Here is a 23,111-nt window from a genome sequence, read left to right on the forward strand (position 1 = left end):
TGTGCACCTGTGTGCACACCAAGGCCCATAAGCTGACCCTTCTGCTTCTCAGAGGCCAGCTGATTGGTCAATCGGCAGATGCAGAAAATTGCCTGACTCAGAGTTTTAAGTATCTCATATGATATTAAAGATAATTGGAAAGATGATGAATGCTAAAACAATTAACAAGAGTCTTTCTTTCCTTTATTGCCTTTTCATTTCAAATTAAGTAGGTTTGATTAAACTGGGTTTCTCAATGTAAGGTTTTAAAATAATTGTGAACTAGCAAATTTGTATTTATCAGTTTCAGCTCAAAGTTGGGACAATCTAAGAAATAGTCAGTGATCCAAGTGGAAAGAAATTACAGTTTTATTTTGTTTTCCCCTAGGATCTCATGGAAAAACACCAAATCAAGTCAAACTAGTCTTAGAATTTCTTTCCCTCCCTCTCTCTCCATGGCTCACGGCAATATGATTAGCTCTGCCACTGATTAGCTGAGTGACTTTGGGCAAGTTGCTTGATTTCTCTGAGCCTTAATTTTCTCATATGGCTTTGGATTTAATGAGGTATAGGGTCACCTTCGGCTCCAAAATTATTATTTTTTAGATAAATGTCACTGTTCTTCCAGCCAGGCCTTTCTGTCCACAGTTAGCGGGTTCTGTCATGTGCTCTGAGTGAAGATCTGCTTGCCTTCACAGGATCAGGCTGTGATCTACTCACCCACATGTAGGTGCTGCTTCACAAACTGTCTTCACATCAGCTCTCCAGGAAGAAAAGACACAGAAATCAAACACGCCACAGAAAATTGCTGTAACTCTTTGGCTGGCCTCAATGCACCTGATTCTTTAAAAAAAAAAAAAAAAAAAAATCCCAACTTCCTTCAGTACTTTTTGGAAAGAGTACGTTTGTTATTGTTTTGTTGTGTTTTTCACTCCAAATGCAGAAAACTCTGCTGCAATGGGGGGTAGCATTGAATCTATAAACAAAGCTCTTTCAAAGCAACTTTTATAGCAGAAGTTAAGCAGCTTTCACACCTGGGAGCCAGCCCTGGGTTTAACACAGTCCCACCAATCCTAATTCTAATTGCAGTCTGCACACTTGGCATGCTGGTTTGCACATCATAGGTGCATTTTTGAAATTCAGGCTGATCCACTTTGTACATTGTTTTCAGATGCTCAGTATGTTCCAACTAGTTGAACTTTCGTATTGTTATATTACCCTAACTTTTAATCATGGTATATGAAAAGAAGAATTATCCAAAAATGAATTCCAAGTAAAAAAAATATAGAAGAAATATTCTGAATATAGGCCAAACTGTTTAAGATGCTTACGAGTTTGTAAAATTATCCTGTGATGTATGCAAGTTACCAATTCTGAACAGCTCCCAAAGATATTTCTTTTCAACTAAATTATCTAGTTAACCACATTACTGTCAGCCAAATAGTTTTTGAGAAAATCACCTGGAGCTAGATCACGAGAGCTGTCATTAGAGAACTAAGAATATATGCCGTGAATCCGCACCAGAGTCTTGAAGGAAGGCTTGAAAAAGTTATTTGCCACCTCCAAGAATCAAAATAGCTCATGCTTATGGAACACTTTCTTTGTGCCAGGCCCTAAGCTAAGTGGGTGACATGTATTAATTCATTTAACCCTTTTAACAACCTGTTAAGGTACTACTATTATTGTCCTCACTTCTAAGTGAAGAAACTGAGGCACAGTAACTTAACCATGGTCACCAGCCTTCTAGCTTCCATGGCTTCTGATAGGAAGTCATTTTTAATTCTATTGATAATCCCTTGTACATAACAAATCACTTTTTTTGTGTGTTGTCTTCAAGATTGTCCCTTTATCTTCAGCTTTGAACAGTTTGACTATGAGGATTTTAGGTGTATATCCCTTTGAGTTTATCCTCTTTGGGTCTTTTAACTTCTAAGATGTGTATATTAATATCTGTCATCAAATTTGGAAAGTTTTCAGCTATTATTTTTTCAAATATTCTCTCTGATTCTTTTTCTCTTTCCCTTCCTTCAGGGAGGTTCATTATGAGTATGTCCCACATGGCTTGGGGCTCTGTTAATTTTTCTTCATATTTTTCTTCTGTTATTCAGATTAGATCATTTCAGTTGACTTATCTTCAAGTTCACTGGTTCTTTATTCTTTCTACCTGATCAAATCTGCTTTTGAGACGCTCTAGTGAATTTTCTGAAATTTTTATTCCAGCTATTATACTTTTCAGCTCCAGAATTTCTGTTTGATTCCTTTCCATAATTTCTATCTCTTCATTGATATTCTCTATTTAGTTAGACATTGCTGCCATGGTTCCCTTTAGTTCTTTGAATATGTTTATAATGGCTGAATTAAAATCTTTGTCTAGTAAGCCCAATGTCTTGGCTTCCTTAGTGACAGTTTCTCTTGACTGGTTCTTTTTTTCACTGTGTATGGGCCATGCTTCTCTGTTTCTTTGTGTCTTGTAATTTTTGTTAAAACCTGGACATTTTAAATAATATAATGTGTTAACTCTGCAAACAGGATATCCTTATCGCTAGAGTTTGTTGTTGATGTTTTGTTGTTGTTGTTGCTCTTGTTTGTTTGTTTAGTGACTTTCCTGGACTAATTCTGTAAGGTCTGTATTCATCATGCATGGCCACTGAAGTCTCTGCTGGGTAAACTCAGTGGACAGCTAATTGTCTTCAGTGTTCCAGCAGGAAGTACACAATTCTGCTGTAGCCTTCACTTCCTGCTTGCACAGAGTCTGAAGTTCAGCCAGAGGTGAGAGTTTAGGACCTTGTTGGGGCTTTCCTGGGCATGCTTACAGACCTGCACATCTGTGTGGCCATCTAGACTCTCAGGAGTATGTCAGAAGTGTTCAAAGTCCCCTAAGGAAATTTCAGTCCCTCCTGTTAAATTTTTTGGGACAGCCTTTTATTATCCCCAGTTGGTATCACTTCTTCAGGTACCTATAATGTTAAACAGTTGCTTCTAATTGGTTTTGAAAAACATCCTATAGATAGGGCTATTTGCACATAGTAAGCTCTGAATCAGATCAAATAAAAATAAGCCCTGGGAACGGAACTTTTCAGAGGGCTGCCAGACAGGTTAATAGTGACAATTCTTTTATTGAATTTTAGGGAGTTCCAAGCCCATTTTCTCCTCTTTGTTGTTTGCTAGGCTGCAAGTTTTTATGGCTACCATAGTTGTAAGGCTGTTCATTTTCAAGACTACCACGGAGCTAGGGAGAGAGGGGTGGAAATAAGGCAAATTAAAGTGTCACAAAGCTCACAGTTCTGAGATTCTTTTGTTCTTGTTGAGTAAATCCTCCTTATATTGTTGCAAATCTTTGGTTCATTTCCAGAGTTCTGGAAAAGTTGGTTTTGATCATGTTTGTTAGTATCCTTATCATTTTTATGAAGGAGCAGATTTTTGGAGGCCCTTACCCTGCCATTCTGGGAGTGTTTCTCCAGAACACACTTTTAACCACCCTACAAGTGGTTCCAAATTGGGGGCCTACCACACCCCTTGAGGGTTTTACATTTTGTAGGAATAGTTTGGGATCTAATATCATCTTCCTGACATATATCTGAAATACATATTATTTTATGTATTTTTATTTCTTCATTTCTTCTATACATTATAGGGCATTATATTATCTTTTAGAAATTGTGTATAGAAATCTGTGGACTTCATTTCAGGATAATATAGGGGTGTTACAAAATATTTGTTTTAAAACTAGGAAGGGACATTAATTTTTGAAGGTTGAAAATCACTGTACTAGACTCTCCTCCCATTCCTTTCATATATCTACCCTAGTCCTGCGGCTACAATATCTCCAAAGAGTGCCTGCAGGTCCTATTCTACTCGAGTTCCACTTAAGAGTGAACAAAGAGGGAGTTTGGGAGGTAAATAAAATCAGAGGTCATTACAAATACCTCTCAGGAAATTAGAATGAAAAAGAAAGTGGGAGCCATCTAATAAACCACATAGAAAGTACTAAGGCATTTTTCATAACAAGAAAAATGTCATGTTTTGGTTAATCATAAATTCTGCTTAAGAGAGCCATCATATATACTGATCAAAAGTTACCAGTTTTCAAATAATTAAAAGCTAATAAAATATGTACCACCTAAGCCATACTGAATGCAATTTAATTTCTTTTGATGATGAATAAGACCTCTAGAAAAATGTCATATAAATAAGAGCTTTTAGAATAGTATACTCATAAACAGCTTTATAATGCAAAGCAGTAATTTTGGTACCTACTAAGATTGTTGGCTGTATTTTTTTAAAACTCCTTTCAATAATTATGGATAAGCTTGGCCAGAATTTATTATAGAAAGCTTTTTATACCTTAGAGTCATTCTCAAAATCCAATCTTTTCTTAATTTTCAGCAGGAATATCAATTGATAATTTGCTATGCAAGAGAGAGAGGTAAAGGGGTTCAGGGTGCTATTTTCAAAGTAAATCCAGCAAGGGGAACTCAGCAGAATTACAGAAGGCCTTCTGCCAAGTAGTGGTGTCAAATGTGGCTCCTATGGACGGGTGTCATCTACTTCCTGAACATTTTGAAGGTTCCATTTCGGTCTCTCACACATGCCATCTTCAGCCCCTTAACTGGGTCTTTCGTGCTACATCAGACTGTGCTTAAACTGTGACTTTTTTTTTTTTAATAAATTTATTTATTTTATTTATTTATTTTTGGCTGCATTGGGTCTTTGTTGCTGAGCACGGGCTTTCTCTAGTTGCGGCGAGCGGGGACCACTGTTCGTTGCGGTGCGCGGGCTTCTCATTGCGGTGGCTTCTCTTGTTGCGGAGCATGGGCTGTAGGCACACGGGCTTCAGTAGTTGTGGCTCACGGGCTCAGTAGTTGTGGCACACAGGCTCTAGTGCGCAGGCTCAGTAGTTGTGGTGCACGAGCTTAGTTGCTCTGGGGCATGTGGGATCTTCCTGGACTCGAACCCGTGTCCCCTGCATTGGCAGGCGGATTCTTAACCACTGCGCCACTAGGGAAGCCCTAAACTGTGACTTCTTAATGAGCATCATAGGATCCCTCCCCTGCATATAATAAGCACAAACAAACACCTTCACTACTTTCTCTTTTGTCTTGATGGGTGATTGGTTCCTACAGGGGGCACTGGCTTGGTCTTTGCCTGATTGGACTTTTGGCCTTCGGTGGAGAAGACCCCAGAGGAACTCCAAATGCCCCTTGCTGGTTTCAGCACTCCAACAATGAACAGCTGCATTCTGAACTAGCGTGGTTCTCCCAGCTCCCAGCTCCATAAAAGATTCCTCCAGAATACTTCCCTTCCTCTGAATAATTCCTTTCCGTTGTCTTGCTTCATTACCTTTCCCAACTGGCAAGGTTTTTCTTGGTCCAAACTTTGATTTCCACTTTGGAATGTCTTACTAGGCAAGCCTCAGAGCCCACCAACCTGTCTCTACTTCTTTCCCACCCCCCCCCCACCCCCCTTCATTACTGGAGTGACCAGAGTTTAACAAGTCCAGGGCGTGCTGTCATTTTTGTCACCAGTATCATTGCCTGTGTCAAGAGTATAACAACAGGGCCAGAGAGGTAGGGCTGTGCCCATCTGCGACAAACACAAATAGTTTGCAAGATAGACCAGGGCCTTTCTTCTACCCCCTGCCATTTATAAAATAAAAGAATTCAAAGTCTTGGTTTACACTTGAAGTTGGTCCAAGACATCTCCGCCCCGGCTTTCTCTCAATCTTATTTGTGCTCTCCCTTGAGCCCTAATAAAGCTGTAGAAACAAAATTACAGTCCCACGTCTCTTTCTTCCCTTTTAGGGAAGAAAACCTTTCTGCACAGATTGCAGATGAGATGACCCTGTGGAATGTTTAAGCAGTTAGCCGAGGTAAAGGCAGCAAAGGACTCCTTGCTTAAATTATCCACTCTATTTTCTTTGAACATACAGCACACAGAGCCCCGAAGCCCATCCTGGGCTCAGCTGTGTTTTCTGTCCGCTCTGCACCCTCCCATGGGCACTTGTCACTCTGGATGTGACCTTAGCCAGTTGTTAGAACTGTGCTCTTCCTTCTTTAATAAAAAAGAGTCCTCTTCATGGTTGTTTTTTGGGGGGGGGGGGGGGGTGAGAGGGACTAATATATATTTATTATAAAAATTTCAAACATTGCAGAAAAAAGTATAAAAATAAGAGTCATCCACTTTCTAGCTACTCAGAACATTGACAACATTTTGCTAAGCATTCTTTAATGGGTCCCTTTGCATGTTGTATTCATTTTTTATTGCTGCATAACAAATTTCCAAAACCTTGGCAGCTTAAAACAACGTAAACTTATTATCCAACAGTCTCTGTAGGCGAAGGGTTTGGGCCCAGGTTAACCGGGTCCTCCGCTTAGGGTCTCAAATGATGGCAATCAAAGTGTTAGCCTGGACTCTGGTCCCCTCTGATGCTCAGGGCTCTCTTCCGAGCTCATTCAGCTTCTTGGAAAAATTCAGTTCCTTGCAGCTGTAGAACTCACGGAAGCTTCCATCTGCTTCGAGGCCAGCAGGAGAATGTCTTTGCTGCTTCAAATCTCTAGCTCGCTATGTCCCAGACCTCCCAGATTGAAAGGCTCACGTGATTAGGTCAGGCCCCCATGATAATCTCCTTTTTTAATGAACTCAAAATCAACAGCATACTTACCTTAATTACGTCTGCAAACTCCTCTTTGCCATGTAAGAATGTAATCACAGGAGTAACATCCCATCCTATTCATAGACTTCATCCACATTCAAAGGGAGGGATTTATACAAGTGTGACGATCATTTAACGTTCTGCCTTCCACACATATATACATACACAGTGACCACTGTACCTGGGGTTCTGTAGCGTGATTCTTAAAAATTGATATGCCATGGTTATTCTTCCTACCTAATAAATACAGATCTGATTTTTGTGGCTGAATAGTATTCTATTTTGTGATTTAAAATAGTTAATCACATATTGGACAGTTTCTGATTTTCCTTCTTAAAAATTATGCAAGGATGAACATTCGCACATTCTTGTCTTTGCATGTGCGTAATTCTAAGGAAAGGAGTTTACCAAATCAAAGGGTAAACTTAAATCAATGCTGCGATGTCCCTTCCAGGGTCCTCCAGCACTGCATGGTGCTGCTTTGCTAGTGAGGTTCTGCTTCTGGTGAAGATTCTCTGCGTCTTTTGCTCCGATACTGTCAAATTACTACATCCTTGAAAGGAGTTCTAGAAATCACTAGCTGCCACTGCAGGAAACATGCAGGAAGTAACATAAAGTAAAGATGTGATGTTCACTTGTCACCTCCAGCCTCTCCCCAAAGAAGTTATTTTCAATTTGATTAAATAACTTTCGACGAGATGGGGGCTTTATTTTAATTTCTACCCTGCTTCTCTAGAAAGAGGCAACAAGGATACTAGATCACGTTGAAGGTTGATAATCTTTTTAACTTTGAAAGGACACTGCATATTTTGATGGTATGGTGGGAAGTCGGGCTTCAAATGAAGGCTCTGAGAAAATACAAAACCGTGAATCTTAAAAACAAACACACCAAGATTTAACTATGCCTGCCTTGCTAGGAGATATCCTTGCCTTTCAAGCAACCAATACTTTGTGAGCACCTCCTATGGGCCAGTTCTAGCTCTGGGAACGTGATGGTGAACAGGCAGGCAGAGCTCCCAAAATGAACCCACACACTCTACAAGTGCGTGATGAAACTGCAAGATACATTTACCTAGATACAGATCTAGGTTAAAAAGCTTTAAAGTAAAAAAAAAAAAAAAAAACTTGCCAAGAAGCATATATATTTTCCCAGCCTGGATAGTAGGTAAACGGAATTCAGCAACGTCTGTAAATGTTAGCCCCTTTCCTAGGGGAACTTGAGATGTAAAAGGCAGGCGTGTATACCCAGAAATACTGAACATCCAGCCCAAAGGGGACCCTCGTGGCATGGGTGGCCCAGGACACATTTTCCCTGGCCATTCCTGAGCAGAGAGAATGGCATGATGGAAAAAGCCCCATTTCTTCAGAGGGTGCAACCTCTCCCTCCGCTCGTGGCAATCTGGGTTGCCTTCCACCCAGCTACTGGCTTTCCACCCGTCGACTAAGGCCCAACCCCTCCAGAGCATAAGTTCTGTTCACTTCACCCACTGTTACAAGTTCCTGACCCTCTTATTAAACTCTTCCACCCCAAACGCACAAATAAGGTCTCAGCCTTAGGTGAAAGTGGAAGAGACTTTGAGTAGCTAATTATTCAATAGATAGCGTAGTCAGAGAGAAGAAACCTTTCCCCAACTCCTGGTCATTCGAAAAGAAACAAAAATCCTCAAAGCAATGTCTTTACCTGAGATCTGAAATGCAAAGCTTATTTATCTTGTTCAAGGCTAACCTGGCCCAGGATACTTGAATTTAAATAAGGAGGTTCTGGGGCCTATTACCCTAGGGCGGTGTTGGTGAAAGCCAGGGTTGCTAAACATCGCAGGCTGTGTAGGAAGCGTGACTGTGGCCATTTGGGATTGCAAATGTCTCACTGCTATTCTTTCTGGATCTCTCTGCCTGATGGTGCAACGTGTACCGTTCTTAAGGCGGGCTAGCATTGATTATTACCTGATCACCGTGACCTTCCTTCCGGCTTCAGAGCAAAGATAGAGGCTCTCAGGTGGGAGCCAGCCTCATGCCCCTGCCCCGACACCTCACACCTTGACCCTGACCTACATCTGCACCCCCGTCCCCTGCAGACAATGCCTCACTCTTGTCCATGGCACTGCTCTCCATCTCATCCTCCTGCATCCTTGGTATTTGAGCCTCTTTTTATTCCATCTCTCCCTTTATTCTATCTGTATCTCACTCCCTCTCCACTGGTTCTTCCTCCATAGACAGGACAATCTCTCCTAACGTAAAGATAATCAAAACAATCTTCCCGCATTGCATTATTTTCTAGCCACTGCCCTATCGTCTCTTCTTGCGTTCACAACCTAGGTCACCCTTGGGGGAGAAATCCACTCCGCATTTCTCCCCTCCTGTTCCCTCTGCATCTGGCATTTGCACTCACCACTCTCCTCCATCAGCAATAAAGACGCCAGTGGCTTCCTACGTCAAATTCTGAGTGTCACGTGTGTATATAAAAATGCCTCTTGGGTTTCATCCTTTGAGTTTCTCACGGGCACTCGAGTTCATCATGTCCCAAATGAACATGTCACCCACCCAACACCAGCTCCCAACGCAAACCTTCTCTTCTTCCTTCATTCAGCCTTGGTGAATGGAACCATCACACTCCCTGGAAACTCAAAAGCTTCCTCAACACTCACAGTTCCCTTCTGGCAGCTCCTCTCCTTCTCCGCGGTGATGAGGGGAAACTCAGCTCAGTCTCTGGTCCTCACCCAGCTTCCACAAATACAGATCTGCGAATTTAACGGGCCCAAGGATAAAGCCCAAATATTTAACTTGGGATAAAAGGATCTCACAATCTCATCCTCACCAACAACATAGCTCAGTGTTGAAAAGCATGGATCCTGGAGCTCTGTCACTAACTCGCTGTGCAACCTCAGGCAAGATTCTTAACCTCTCTGTGCTTCTGTTTCCTCCCTTGTAAATGGGAGATAATAATAGCAATACCTTTCTCATAGAGTACTGGGAACATCATATGTATTCACGTACATAAAGACTTTAGAACAGTGCCTGGCATACAGTAAGTGCTATGTGATCTGACAGTCTTGTGATGTACTGCCCATTTTCACCTGCCAATCCTCTTCTCCCATGCACGCAAGTATGCAAACATGCTACTCACCAGCCACAACAGCATACAGGTCACCAAACACACCATGTTGGCTATTTCTTGCCTCCACAGCTTTGTTCTTAGTCCTTTGGTTAATCTGCTAAACTCCCATTTATTTTGGGGGACTCAGCTCAAATATCACTTCTGCTGTGATGCCTTCCCTCCTGCCCCAAGGGCTTCCCCACTGAGACCCGATTGTACCCCAAATGAATTTCCCCTGTAGCATGCATCACGTCAATCAATTATTTTTAAAAGTCGGAGAGTTACCATGTTTGAGCACTTAATCATATGCCAGACCCTGTTCTAAGTGCTGTACATGTATTAACTTGTTTAAGCCTCACAGCAAACCTATGAAATGTTTTAACAATTGGTTTCTGTGTTCATCGTTCCTCCTCAATTGTGGGGCTCTTTATGGGCAAGAACCTATGACTTGATCATGACTGGGAGTCCAGCATGGTGCCTGGTGTATGACGGGCCCACAGATAAGTGAATACCTCTGAACTGAGCCAATCAGAGATGAGCTGAACTCAGAGAGAGACGGGCACATGCACGAATTACTGACATTGAAGGACACTGAGGAACGGGTGGATGGTAGCTGGATCTGAAATTCACCAGTGCTATAAACAAAGACTGCTGTAACTACCTCATGCCACCGTTAAATTGTTATTACTATATGAATATTTTCTATAGTGCCGACAGGTTAATGTACTCCCATTTGTTTCTGTAATGCCATATAATTTCAGGTCTTTCCAAGGACATAATAATACAGCTCATGATGATCTTTTTATCCCATGCTCTTGCTTCAAGGGTCACTTGCTAAGTCTGAAAAGTTTTGCCTGGCCTCCAGCTCATGGGTCACCCGCCGTTGATAAAGTGTAAAGAGACACTCACCCTGACAACCTTTCCTTCTGGTTGGACACCAGATGGAAATTTGCCACCAATTACAGACAACTGAAGTCAGGAGTTAACATTACAGTTTCTATGGCAATAGTCTAAGCCCATAAACAAAAGCATTCTGTTGCTTAATTGTTACAAAGGGATACGCTTTTTATAAATCTAATATGCATATAAATATAAAAGGAATTCAAAGATAATATGCATTTCGGTTTTAATTAACTTTTCTTCCCTGCCGTATCCCTTGAGCCCATAGTAAATTCTGTTTCATTAGGCAGTAGACAAGGGTTAAGATCAAAATTGTTTAAGGCATTGATTAGAATATCTCTGGGTGGCCTTGAAGCTGATATTAGTGGGGGAGAGAGCAATGCCCAGCCACATGAGTGCCGCCCCAGGGGTGCCAGCGGAAAAGGACCTGCACAGAAAACTTAAGTCTAGAACCCCAGTATATCTCTGGGAGGCTTCCAGCTAGCTTAAGCCATTCCAATAATTTATAGATAGCATAGTCACAGGATTTTTGGTCACTTTTTGATTTCCTGGAGCATTGAATGTGATGGGAAGTTTAATCTCGCTGGGGTGGTGTTTTTTAAGGAACTACCACTGCTGGAACGAAGCCTGGATGACGAGGCCTGATCTTCCCATTGGGTTTGGAGGTTGGCAAGTCGTGGACAGCACCCCACAGGAAAACAGTGACGGTAAAAACAGCATCCTCCCTCAGGGAAATGGATGTACTGCCCATCTTTATTTTGCTTTTATGATTGCATTTGATGTGTGGGGAACACTCCCTCCCAGTGGGAAGCAGCGTCAGAAGTGTGCTTCCTGGGCACATGTACAGGGTTGACTACCTGCCAGTGAGGTTTAACTTCATTTCACTGGTCGTCTTTACTCTGATTATTTTGTAACTTTTAGGGGGAAAAAAGCATAAAACTTAACGTATATAACTCATCGACTCTTGCTTTGATAAGCAGTTTTGAAGACAAGAGAAAAAGTATCTGGGTAAGCACTTTTGCTAGGCTATAAAATATACTTCAGCTCTGCCTGATAAACAGTGATAAGATAGCAGGCAGTGGTGAAAATAAAGAACTCAAAAAATAATTGCAGATCATCCTTTAAATTGTCGTTTTTCCAGACGCTGATTTCTTTTTAGGTTGAGTGATTTCTTTCAAAACTTGAGTATGTAGGTACTTATCTTCTAACATGTGTGCTAAGTAGTGGCAGCTATGACCCCCCCTCTCCCACTGAATTTTTATAAAATCACACACATCATAAGGCCCCATTTCTCTTTAGCATGATGATAAACATCAGTGGTCTAGGACATGACTTTTATCTCCCCAGGTGTGGATATAAGATATTGATGTGTGCATACATGTATACGCAAAAACATTCATTACATACTCATAAGGGAACGCCAGTACAATACTGGATATTAAGAGAGAAATTTCAACACTTTCTGGTGTTCCGGATTATATATCATGACGAGATAGCTGGGTGACTAATGGCAGCTAATCTCTTATTAACAAGAGATAGCTGGTTAAAATTCAAAGGACTTTGTAAAAGTCAGCGTGGGCCTACTGACTTCCTGAATGCACGTGGTCCACGTGTGTGGCTAATATCCAGATTCTCCAGTTAAACTTGACGTGTGTCCATAATGTCCAAACACAAAAAAACAAAAGTGAAAACAAACCAACAACAACACAAATACTGAGGACAGATCACTGTTTCCAGCATTCCAGATACGAGTTATGAAAGGATAAGCCCTATGTAAGCCAGCGGCTGGGCACCAACACACTTGAGTCTGTTTGTAGTTGGAAGAGTAGACGCAGAAATAGTGTCGCCCTATATTCTTTTCGTGGCTTCAAGTTTTGGTTTGCAGAGTCATTTCCAACAATTCCCTCTTGATCACACACGTGGGTCATTCACCCGCTCCGGCCATGGAAAGCACTGGGGCGCCCTCAGTGACGAAGTGGAGGAACATTTGTCTCTACAGAGCCACCTCAGGGCTATGACACAGATCAGCTGTGTATCTGGACAGACCTGAGGATGGCAAGCTCATGCTCTCCCTCCTCTGTGTGATACAGGGATGTATCGGTGTGGCCCAGCCTCTGTTCAAGCCATTAAGCACGGCAATGTTTGCTTCCAGTTTGACGCACCCTTCGTGTTTGCAGAGGTAAGTGGAAAGCTGGGGAAAAGAGCTGCTTTCCTTCCCAACCTCTTAACACATCAAAAAATAAGGTACTGGGCTGTTACTTCTAAATTTCCCAGGTACATAGTGTATGCTTCATGTTTACAAAGTTAACTAGACACCATTCCAATCCCCAGGCGCTGCATGCTAAATGCAGTTCTTACTTAAACATTTTTCTCTCCTTGACGTTTTGCGATTTTTCTGCCGGAAAGCAATTGCTTTACTAACCTTAGCTTAGTTCTCTGTACCCATGAAGTAGGTATCAACTGCTCCCAAGAAATTAAGTGACTAAATGAATCACTCAACAAAAAATTGGTGGAGACGGTCCATGAATTGAAATGGCAGAGTGTACTTCTTCACCCTGAGACTAGCCCAGCAGCTCACGTGAAACAACATCCAAACTACACCCCAACTACGGTCTTAGTCTGGGAACTCCAATCCATTTCCTGCCATTCCAGGCCATCCTCCATCAGTGGAGACAGAGAGTACAGCTGCTAGAATACGGAGGGGAGAAGAGGGTCTGGAACACCGCACACAAAAGGGTGGATAGGGACGGTTTGGGAAAGGGTCTGAGATTCTGCAAGAACTGGATGGAGGTTGGAAGCAGAGAGGGCGGTTCAAGGGTGCTCCAAAGAGAGCTCAGAAAGTCAAATTAAATGTAAGAGACATCAGGTGAAGGAGAAGGCCAGGAGGCTGCTGAAGGTAGCAGAGATTTATGAGAGGCGGAGAGGCAGGACTGACCTAGAGTATAATTTCACGAATGAACGCAATGAAATAATGCCTACTGCTGTGTAATCACTTTGCCTACCATCTGATGCTCTTAGCAACCCTTTAAAATGGATGTTATAATTCTTCCCATTTTACAGAAAAGAAAAATGAGGCAAAGAGTGGTTAAATAAGCTTTCCACAATCATCTACCCAACAAAGAGTAGTGCTAAGATGTAAAGCCAGGCAGGCACCTGGGCTCATGCCAGTAAACACCACTTTCTGCTACTATTCTAGAATGAGTAAATGTCTGTTATCACTATGTGCCAGGCACTGTGAGAATTCAGAAGCCTACCTCCATAAGTAACTTGGTTCTTGATGAGGATGGTGGTAGGTAAGCACAGCAACATTTAAATAACAATAACGCAAGGGACGCTATGTAACTAAATGCCAGACGAGCCATGTAGGTGATAAATGACTTGCCATGTAGGTGATAAATGACTTGCGTTTAAGTTCATTGAGAAATATGAGCTGGGAACTGAGGCAGGACAACAAAGGCCACAAGACCCTGTCTAGGGAGAGTGACCCGGGAACAGACACAAGGACAGCGACATGGTAGCCACAGTACGATGAGCGGAGTATTACGGGAGCCCATGGAAGGAGGGTCAGGGATGCCCCCTGGAGAGGGTAGAGCCTGAAGCGAGTCTGGAGGGATGATTAGTAATTATTCCGGCAACGGGGGTAAGAAAGAAGCCAGAGGAAGGAAGGAATTTTACACAGAGGAGAAAACTTGAGCCTCCGAATGGTATGTGCAGACAATTAAAAACTATACAGGCTCGTGAAAAGTGATGTGTTGGGAGGCGTCGAATGATGACAGCTGAAGGAACTAGACATGGGACCTTGTGTCCTGAGAAACGGGCACCTCGTCCTGTAAACGAGAGGCTTCCCACGGGGACAGGACGGGATCCTGTGCAGCACGGCCTTGAAGGGACAGCCTCGGGCGGGGGACACGGGATGGCTGGGACACAACTCCACGCCCAAACCAGACAAACAGGCGGCGACAGGCGGGGAAGGAGGGGGCAGGCCTGGGAAATGTTTCGGAAATCAGCAAAAGCGGAAATGTGAATTACACAAAAGGAACAGTGTCTCTTCCACTGTTCCTACCATTTACAGTTTCTAGAAGCCTTGGGAGAACAGGCAGACTGTATTTGGAAGTTCACCCTCTCGACTTCGTTTTGAGATTTAAAGATTTCTCCAATCCTCCCCAGCTGCCGTCCGATCATTTCTGATGCTACGAGCACTTCTGAATGGGAAATCGCTCTAAAACTCACCAGGCCTTGTTTCCGTATTTTTATTACGCTTTGTTGCTGCAAAGGGCAGAGCAGCAACCTCCCTCCAAGAGCGAATTGCCCGAGAGCTCTTAATGCGAACGCTTTCTGCTGTTAGTAAATATAGATCGGGGTGTTGTGAATGTCATCGGGACTCTCAGGTTCTAACTACTCCTCTCTCACCCACTGCAGACTTGTCTGACAGCGTGTAGGATTGCTGCTTTGGCACCGGCTGAGCTTCAGGGCTGAGCCATTTATAAGAGATTCTCCAACTGCCGAAAAGTGCGTGAGGACCCTTTTCTCAAGGGTCCTAAAGTAGGACTCCATGGGGCGCGTCGGATTTAACTTTAATGAGAGTCTGTGTGACTCAGGTCCTAGACAGCATGCTTCCTCCCTTTCCCGCCTCCTTGCTGCCTAAGCTTGCCTCTCCCTAACCCCAGCCACGTCAGCCGGAAAGTGCCTTTTCTTGCCTCTCGGCAGACTGACTTCCTTGATCACTCCTTACTCATTTCCGGGCCAGATCAAGCATCATGTTCATTGGCTTCTTTTGGTTTTCTCAGGGCTTTTTTAGTGAAAGCAGAACTCCAAATAAGAGAGGTATGCATGAAAAGCATCCTGCCTCTGCCTTCCCCTCTTCTCCTCCGTTTTGGAAATCTGCCCTTCCCATTTCTAGATTTCTTCCAGGCATGAAAGCTTACTTCTCTACCCCCTCTCCCTTCTCATGCCCTCAGCCCTGCGGTGAGTTTCTTGGTTCTGGAGGCTGTTCGGCCTGTCCTCCCTGACTCCTGGGGGCCTGGGGCTCCTAAAGAGAGCAGAGCGGTTCTCAGTGTCGGGGCTACTTTCCCAGTTCCCACGCAATTCCCACGTTCACTAAGCATTCAGGAGCTGCTGCTTCTTTTCTGTCTTAGCTTCTTCTAGTTGTGTCTGTTGACCCCTGCACGCCATCCCACTCAAACACACACACACACACACATACACACACGCGCACGTTTTCCCTCCCTGGCCCCGAGCTAATTTTCACGGCAGCAGTGACAGGCTCCGTGGGGCCGCAGTCACCACCCCATTGCTCCAGAAGCCACTCCTTCCCTTGCTCTGGGCCAGCAGTTCCCTGTAAACTGACTGTGCACCTGCTTCCCGGCACATCCTTCGTTCTCAATTCAAGGTTGTTTATTTTGCTACCACTTATTAGATGCAGCCCATTTTTTGGCATCCTCTAGTCTGATCTAAAATAATTCACCCATTCGTTCAAATAACCTATGAAACTTTGGAATCATCTTGGCTTCTCTTCTTAACCTTCCTCAGGCATCTTGCCGGAAATATAATACCTTCCAATAAGATCACAGATCCAACCACGCCAATGATCTCCATCATTACCCTCTGAGCTCTGAACAGCACTGAGATCTGGGACGTCTGCCCCTAAATCATCTGCTTCCTCCTCGCTTGCCCCTTTCCTGTTTATTCTCCACAAACCAGCCAGAGGTATCCTTCATAATGTAAATAGAAACATGTCACTCCCCTGCCCCAAACCTTCTAATGGATTCCCATCACTTTTACAATACACTGAAGCATAAATCATTACGAGATTCTGTGTGATCTGGACCCTGGCTTCCCCTCCAAGCCCCATCCCTTGCTCATTTCCTTCCAGCCATACTGAGCTTCTTGCTCTTTTGTCAGAGTCTTTACACACACTGTTCCTTTGGCTATGACAGCTCCCCCCCTATCCTGCAACCCACTTCGCATGTCCTGTTCCCTCCCTGCATCCAGATCTCTGTTCAGCTCACCTCCTCAAAGAGACCTTCACTCACACCACCTCCCACCTGAAACATCACCACCTGCCCTGTGGTTTCTGTCCTTCTACTCTGACTTAGTGTTATTATTTCTCTCCTTGCTAGAACGTAAGTTCCACGCAGGTAGGCTCTGTTGGGTTCTCGTCGCTGAAAGCAGGGTCTGGCACATGGCAGCCGCCAGTAAATGCATGAATGAATAGAGCAAGCAAAAGCGTGTGCATAGTACACTGCTGAGGGCAGTATCCCAGAGAGACAGGGGGCACATGGCACCCTCAAGTGCCGGCAGTCCTGGTGGGAGATGAGGCCCGCGTATGCAGCCGCAGGGGGCACACACACAGGAGTGTGGCCGCGTAGCCAGCCCCTGCGGGCTGAAGGAACGGCAGGCACGGGGTGGACGTCTGGCAGTTGTGCCAGGAAGGCTCCAGAACCAGGTGGGCATCCACTGCCTTCCTTCAGAAGCCCTGGAAGGAGCACCACCTTCTCAGCACAGCCTGCAGGGCAGTTACTTCCACTTGGGGACAAATGAAGAGAGCAAACGCTGCCCTGGGTCCTGAAAACCAGAGCTTCCATCCTGAGAGGTGAGAAGTGTAGCTTCTGCCAGCAGTGGACACGCGTTTACATTCCTTGGGCAACAAGCAGAAGTTTGCAGAGAGGCCCCTCTAGCCTGAGGACCCAGCCCACCTTTGCTGAGCCCCAGGGGCCCTGAAACAGCCAAACATGCTCTCGTATCAGAGTCCTTACACATACTGTTCCTCCTGGTAGGAAAGCTCTCCCCCTACTGTCCACCCCACTTTGGAAGTGCCTGTGTCTGACCAAGAAGCAAGGGGTGGTGGGGCTGAGAATAGCCATATTTCACGTTGGGTTGCCCAGGTTCTGCGTGACCAGAGCCCTTTCAAATGTATGGGTAAGACTAGATGGTCCCGAAGACTCCATTCCACTCAAAAGAAATTAAACATAGGACTTTCACAGGTGTTGCTGATCTACTTGCCAGCCTTGCAAGGGAGGTATAATTGAACCCAGGCTGAGAGATATTCAGTAACTTGCCCAAAGTCACGTAGCCTAGGTCCGGTATTTCTTCCACTTATGACTGTTCTACCATAGAGATCCAGCTGGTCTTGCATACACACCTTCTGAGCCCCTCGGTGATTCTAATGTGCAGTCAGGATGGAGAACCACCACGCTAGCGGCTGCAACCGAAAAGAAAGCTTGCGGATGTCACTGGAAAAGGATCCTTTCCCTAAACACTCACGCCCAACATACATATGCAAAAGCCATTTCATGTGTGTGTTTCTCCTTTCCTTTCCTCACAAGGGACAGTGTAGTGGGCTGGCCTGAGATTTTAGCCTACATAAATTTCCTAAGCTATGCTCAAGGGGAGACAAGGATTTATCCACTTTCATATTTAGCCTTGTCTCCCTGGAAAACTGAAAGCTGCTCTAAGAGTTGTTTGTTAAGAGGATATTTGTCTTCATTGTGGCTACAATTTGCAAGTGAGGAGGGAGCTGTCCGTGCCTGCATGGTCTCCTCCAGAGGGAAGGCTGCAATTCCCAGGAAGCTCATTTAAAGTTTCCTTGAACTTCTTTTCCAAAATGCGAAATATTCTTCAGGTGTCTGCTCCGTCCTCTCTCGTCCTGATTCCTGGTTTCGCATTTCGGCCTTTCACACCACGTGCCCGTCGCCACCAAGCCCTGGATACTCTGCTGAGGGGCAGGGCCAGCGTCGTCACCCCTCAGAAACCCGAGGCAGCATGGAACCACCCGGGCCCCGGGCCTGGAAGCAGCTCCTCACCACGTGGTGCCGTGGTCCTGTGGGCTGATGCGGGAGAGGCAGTGAGCTGTGAAACTCCAGGGAACGTGTACGGGTCACCCCGGGTGAAGGCCAGGGCGTGTGCCATGACCACCCAGGGTGAAGGTCAGGGCGTGTGCCATGACCACCCAGGGTGAAGGTCAGGGCGTGTGCCATGACCACCCAGGGTGAAGGCCAGGGCGTGTGCCATGACCACCCAGGGTGAAGGCCAGGGCGTGTGCCATGACCACCCAGGGTGGAGGTCAGGGCGTGTGCCATGACCACCCAGGGTGGAGGTCAGGGCGTGTGCCATGACCACCCAGGGTGGAGGTCAGGGCGTGTGCCATGACCACCCAGGGTGAAGGTCAGGGCATGTGCAATGGGCATGCCCCTGCCCACGTTTGTACTTCGTCTCCACCACCTCCCAGCCATGTGACCACAAACACTCTGCTGACTCTCTGACTCTTGGTGCCTCGCCTATAAAGCAGGGATAATAGTACCTACCTCACAGGATTGCCGTTGTGGGGTTTAAATTAAATCATTTAAAAATGTCCCTGAAACATTATGGGTCAGTAAATATTGACTACTTCCTTTCCCCTTAATGGAGATCAGACTTCACGGAAATTCAGAACATTTTGTGAGAAAGTAGAGAAAAGTTGCTCTCTTAAACCTCATCTTTAAAAGCTAGGGATCTATCATCAAGTTTTCCCCTTACCTAGTAATGACCATTACATTTTTACTCAATTTTGATGTTTACAAACCTCTGTGAGAATCATGCTCACATAGATTCTATCTTGCTCAGTCCTAAGGTGTTCCTATGAAACTGGTAGAACAAGTGTAATTATTTTCATTTTATAGAAGCAGGAACGGAGGTTCAGAGAGGACAAGGTAACTTTCTAAAAGTACACGCCCAAGATCAGAGCCCGTGTTCCCTGCAGCTAATCCCGTGCGTCTCTCAAATACCTTCCCCAGAACCTTTGAAGCTGCAGTCCCTCTGCCTATCACAGCCTTTCTTCTCTCCATTTACTTGCTTTGATTATTTTAAGCTTTAATGGGGTAAAATTGATATTTAAAATGCATACATTTAACGTATACATCTTGATGGATTTGGACCTATGCATCTACCTGGAGAAAAATCTCCCAGGAGCCACCCAGCAGACTTTCTCTTCTTCCTGGAAGTAGGTCACGCCATCACCGTCAGCTTAAAGAAGTCTGAGAAGGAGAGTAACAGACAGGGTACTTTCTGCTTTGCCTTAGGAGGTAGAATTTGCCAGCAAGAGAAAGGAAAGAAAGAAATGGTTGGCACTTAAATGACTCAGCGCGATGAATAATGCTGTCTCCAGGGATCCTACATGGCTGCACTATTGAGAGTTAGAGATTTTGGTGACAGGAACATTGGATGCTGGCTAATGGTTTCCTCTCCTGTTTTTAGGTCAACAGTGATCTTGTTTACATTACAGCTAAGAAAGATGGCACTCAGGTGGTTGAAACCCTTGATACCACCCACATTGGGAAATTAATCGTGACCAAGCAAGTTGGAGGAGATGGCATAAAAGATATTACTGATACCTACAAATTCCAAGAAGGTAAGTTACTGCAATCGAACGCAGATTGCTCTGCCCAAGTCTGCTCAGCACTTTCGTCGTTACGGTCACTGTCACCACGAAGACATGTGTTCCGGAGAAGGCATGGCCATTTGCAGCATTTGGAAGTTAGGAGAGAACTGGAGTGAGTACACATCACACCCACGGTTTCTCGTGTCATTGTAGTTTTATTTGTTTGTTTGCTTTGAGCGGAATTCTGCTTCACATGGCTTTTGAAATAATTGCTTTAAAGTCACATCTATTTTAGCAGAATATAGAATGTGTTCTTGTTCATAAAAGTATGAAAGAATCTTAATTTCCAATAATCCTATTAGAAAACATTACATAACTAATGTACTTTTAGTTCAATAATGAAATTTAAATACCTGTTCACATTTGTTTAGTACCTTAAAAACTGTTTTCACGTGCATTGTTCCCTTGACATATCGTGGAAATCCCCTGAGGTAGGGAATACAACATTAATAGGACACTGCAGTCTCACTTATTCAGGCCAATTAGAATGAAGGCCCGTTTCAATCATAAAATAATGTTAAGGTGGTTTATGTTAACTCTTCGCGTGTGGAATGTTTGAAATGGAGCGGTTGAGTTCAGTCCCGTCTCCATCGTACTGAGTGCCTGTTCTATGCCTGGAGTTGCGTTTGGTGCTGGGATCTCCACGGTGAGAAGAACCCAGTTTCTGGGCAAGTGATAGGTTCATTCTGCTGAGGGCTTTGAAAACAAAGAAGAGGGGCAGTCAGTCCAACCAGGAGATTCAGAAAAACAAAGCCCGATAAGAGAAGTCACAGACCACAGCTAAAGGAAGCTGGACCAGGGTTTCCAGGAGATGAGAATATGACAAGGCCATGGGGTGTGAATCAGCCGGTGTGTTTGGGGTCCTGCAGACATTACTAAAGCATTAAGCTCATTAAGTGCCCAGAGGCTGGAGTCAAATCTCCCCAAGGTCAGTAGTGGGCAGGAGGTGCAGGGCCTTGGGTGTCTTCGTGGGGACGTGGAATATATGTTACAAGTGATTCACCGACAGAGCTTCTTAGGAATGGCAAATGCCATTTTAGTAAATGGATAAAAATGAAGAGTCATTTGCATATACCTAAATATTCATCAGTATTCCTGAAATGCTGAGTGCAGAATTTGTTTTAAATATTTTAGATCCTCTGTCTTCCTGCTCTTATTTACAAAAGCAATTTGCAGTATAAAGAGAAAGTGTGCTGAATCGAGAAATTCAGGATTTGTGCCATCTGAGTCCGTGAATTTTTGCTGTACTCCTGAAACAGATAGTTCTTCTCTTCTGTAGGTTATCACTGCACAACCTAGATACAAAAGATTTTTTTTTTCTTTGGGGCTTTTTTCTAAAAAGAGAGTTTTTAAAAACATAAGCGTGGGCTTCCCTGGTGGTGCAGTGGTTAAGAATCCGCCTGCCAGTGCAGGGGACACGGGTTCGAGCCCTGGTCCGGAAGGATCCCACATGCCGTGGAGCAACTGGGCCCGTGTGCTACAGCTACTGACCCCATGTTCCACAACTACCGAAGCCCGCACGCGCAGATCTTGTGCTTCGCAACGGGAGAAGCCACCGCAATGAGAAGCCTGCGCACCGCAAAGAAGACCCAACGCAGACAAAAATAAAATAAATAAATAACTAAATTTATTAAAAAAAACAAAACAAAACATGAGCACAATAAAACAAAACAAACGAGCCATGCCCTCTGGTGATAGAGTGACAGGCAAAAAGATTTGGAAAGGAAAAAAGAGTCCATATAGGAATGAAAGGAACCGGCTGTAACACCCACGCATTTAATCATTCATCCTTTCAACTACTTGCTGTTACCCACCCGCCAGATTCCAGACACTGTCGGGATGGAGACACACACAGCCCTGCCTTCCCATCTATAGTAGCTAGAGAGACGGGCAGGAAGCTGTGTGGTGGGTGCCTGGGACAGGGGTGGTTGGACAGATGCTCAGGGATCCTGGAGGACCTTAGCTGCGGGCTCCCTGAGTCTGAAGGACGAACAGGGAAACACGGGGATGACTCTTTCCCCAGGGAACGAGTTCTCCAGGAAAAGGCAGCAGGACAGGGACTGTGGATAAACTCTCCCAGTGTGGAAGAGTCCTGAGCAGACCGTGTCTAGAACAAGAGCTGAGCCGTCCTCTAGGAAGCCGTCCAAGTGACCAGCTATCTTGTCTAAACTGCTCAGCAGGATGCCCTGAGCGCTCAGCCACGGAGGTGGTGGTGAAGACCAAATCGGGGTCAGACGTCAGTCCATGAAAGAGGAGTCAGGAGCTTGGCCAAGGGAGAACCCCAGATTAAAACAAATAAAATGTGCCAGCTCTGAATGGGGAAGACAGCTGAGGTCCAGGCCTCCAAGGTCTGGCAAGAAGGCAAGGCTCAGAGGAGTGGAAAGTGTGGGGGGCTGGTCCAAGCAGAAGAGCCCCTAAAATCCGCATAGATAGTTTAAGAGACATCCCATCCTGCTCCTGGGCTGGAGTCTGATTCCAGGTGGATCGTTAGCTTCTCAATCAAGGATGGCATGTGGGTTTCATATTCTAACATTGGGAATGATGGAGTGAGTGCCGTTTAAGAAGGAAGCAGAGCCTGCTCCCGTATGTGGTGGGAAAGAGTGAGTGGTTATCTATCTCCCCCAAGGGCATCTAGGAGAGACTGCCAGCATCTGGGCCCGTGCATTTGCCACCCTGATCCTCATGATTGAATCTTTTGTATAATTTCTCTACAAATGCTGAGTGTGGCCACTGACCTGTGGTGGGAGTGAAAACAGAGAAAAAAATATTACCAGATTTAGGCATTTACTATTTTAATTGACTAGACTGTGGAAAGATCATTTTTCACTTCGATGAACTAAAGCTTAATGTTAATTTTATACCCTTCTCTAAAATATAAGACGAAGAAACTATAAAATTTGGAAAACCAGAATTCTTAGAACTTCTCCCGCGGCGACGTCTTCTTCTGTGATGGTGTCTGGGTCCCGTTTCCTCTTCGCTCCATCAGTTATACCTTCTGTCACTTGTATTTTCATCTCTCCTTCTCTATTAGCTCCTTCCCGTGACCATGTCACCTGTGTTAAGAAAATTTA

At 44.5% G+C, this 23,111-nt stretch overlaps 1 protein-coding gene across 1 annotated transcript in view; it reads left to right on the forward strand.

Annotated features, from left to right (window-relative positions):
• Positions 1-23,111, forward strand: part of F13A1 (coagulation factor XIII A chain) — a 140,447-nt gene that overhangs the window by 87,905 nt on the left and 29,431 nt on the right. Inside the window, exons 8-10 of the mRNA XM_068558050.1 lie at positions 11,229-11,332; positions 12,716-12,804; positions 19,857-20,010. Of these exons, the coding sequence (XP_068414151.1) occupies positions 11,229-11,332; positions 12,716-12,804; positions 19,857-20,010 (347 nt within the window). The remainder of the gene's footprint in view (positions 1-11,228; positions 11,333-12,715; positions 12,805-19,856; positions 20,011-23,111) is intronic.

The sequence above is a fragment of the Eschrichtius robustus genome, chromosome 12 (assembly GCF_028021215.1).
Source record: "Eschrichtius robustus isolate mEscRob2 chromosome 12, mEscRob2.pri, whole genome shotgun sequence".
Lineage (NCBI taxonomy): Eukaryota > Metazoa > Chordata > Mammalia > Artiodactyla > Eschrichtiidae > Eschrichtius > Eschrichtius robustus.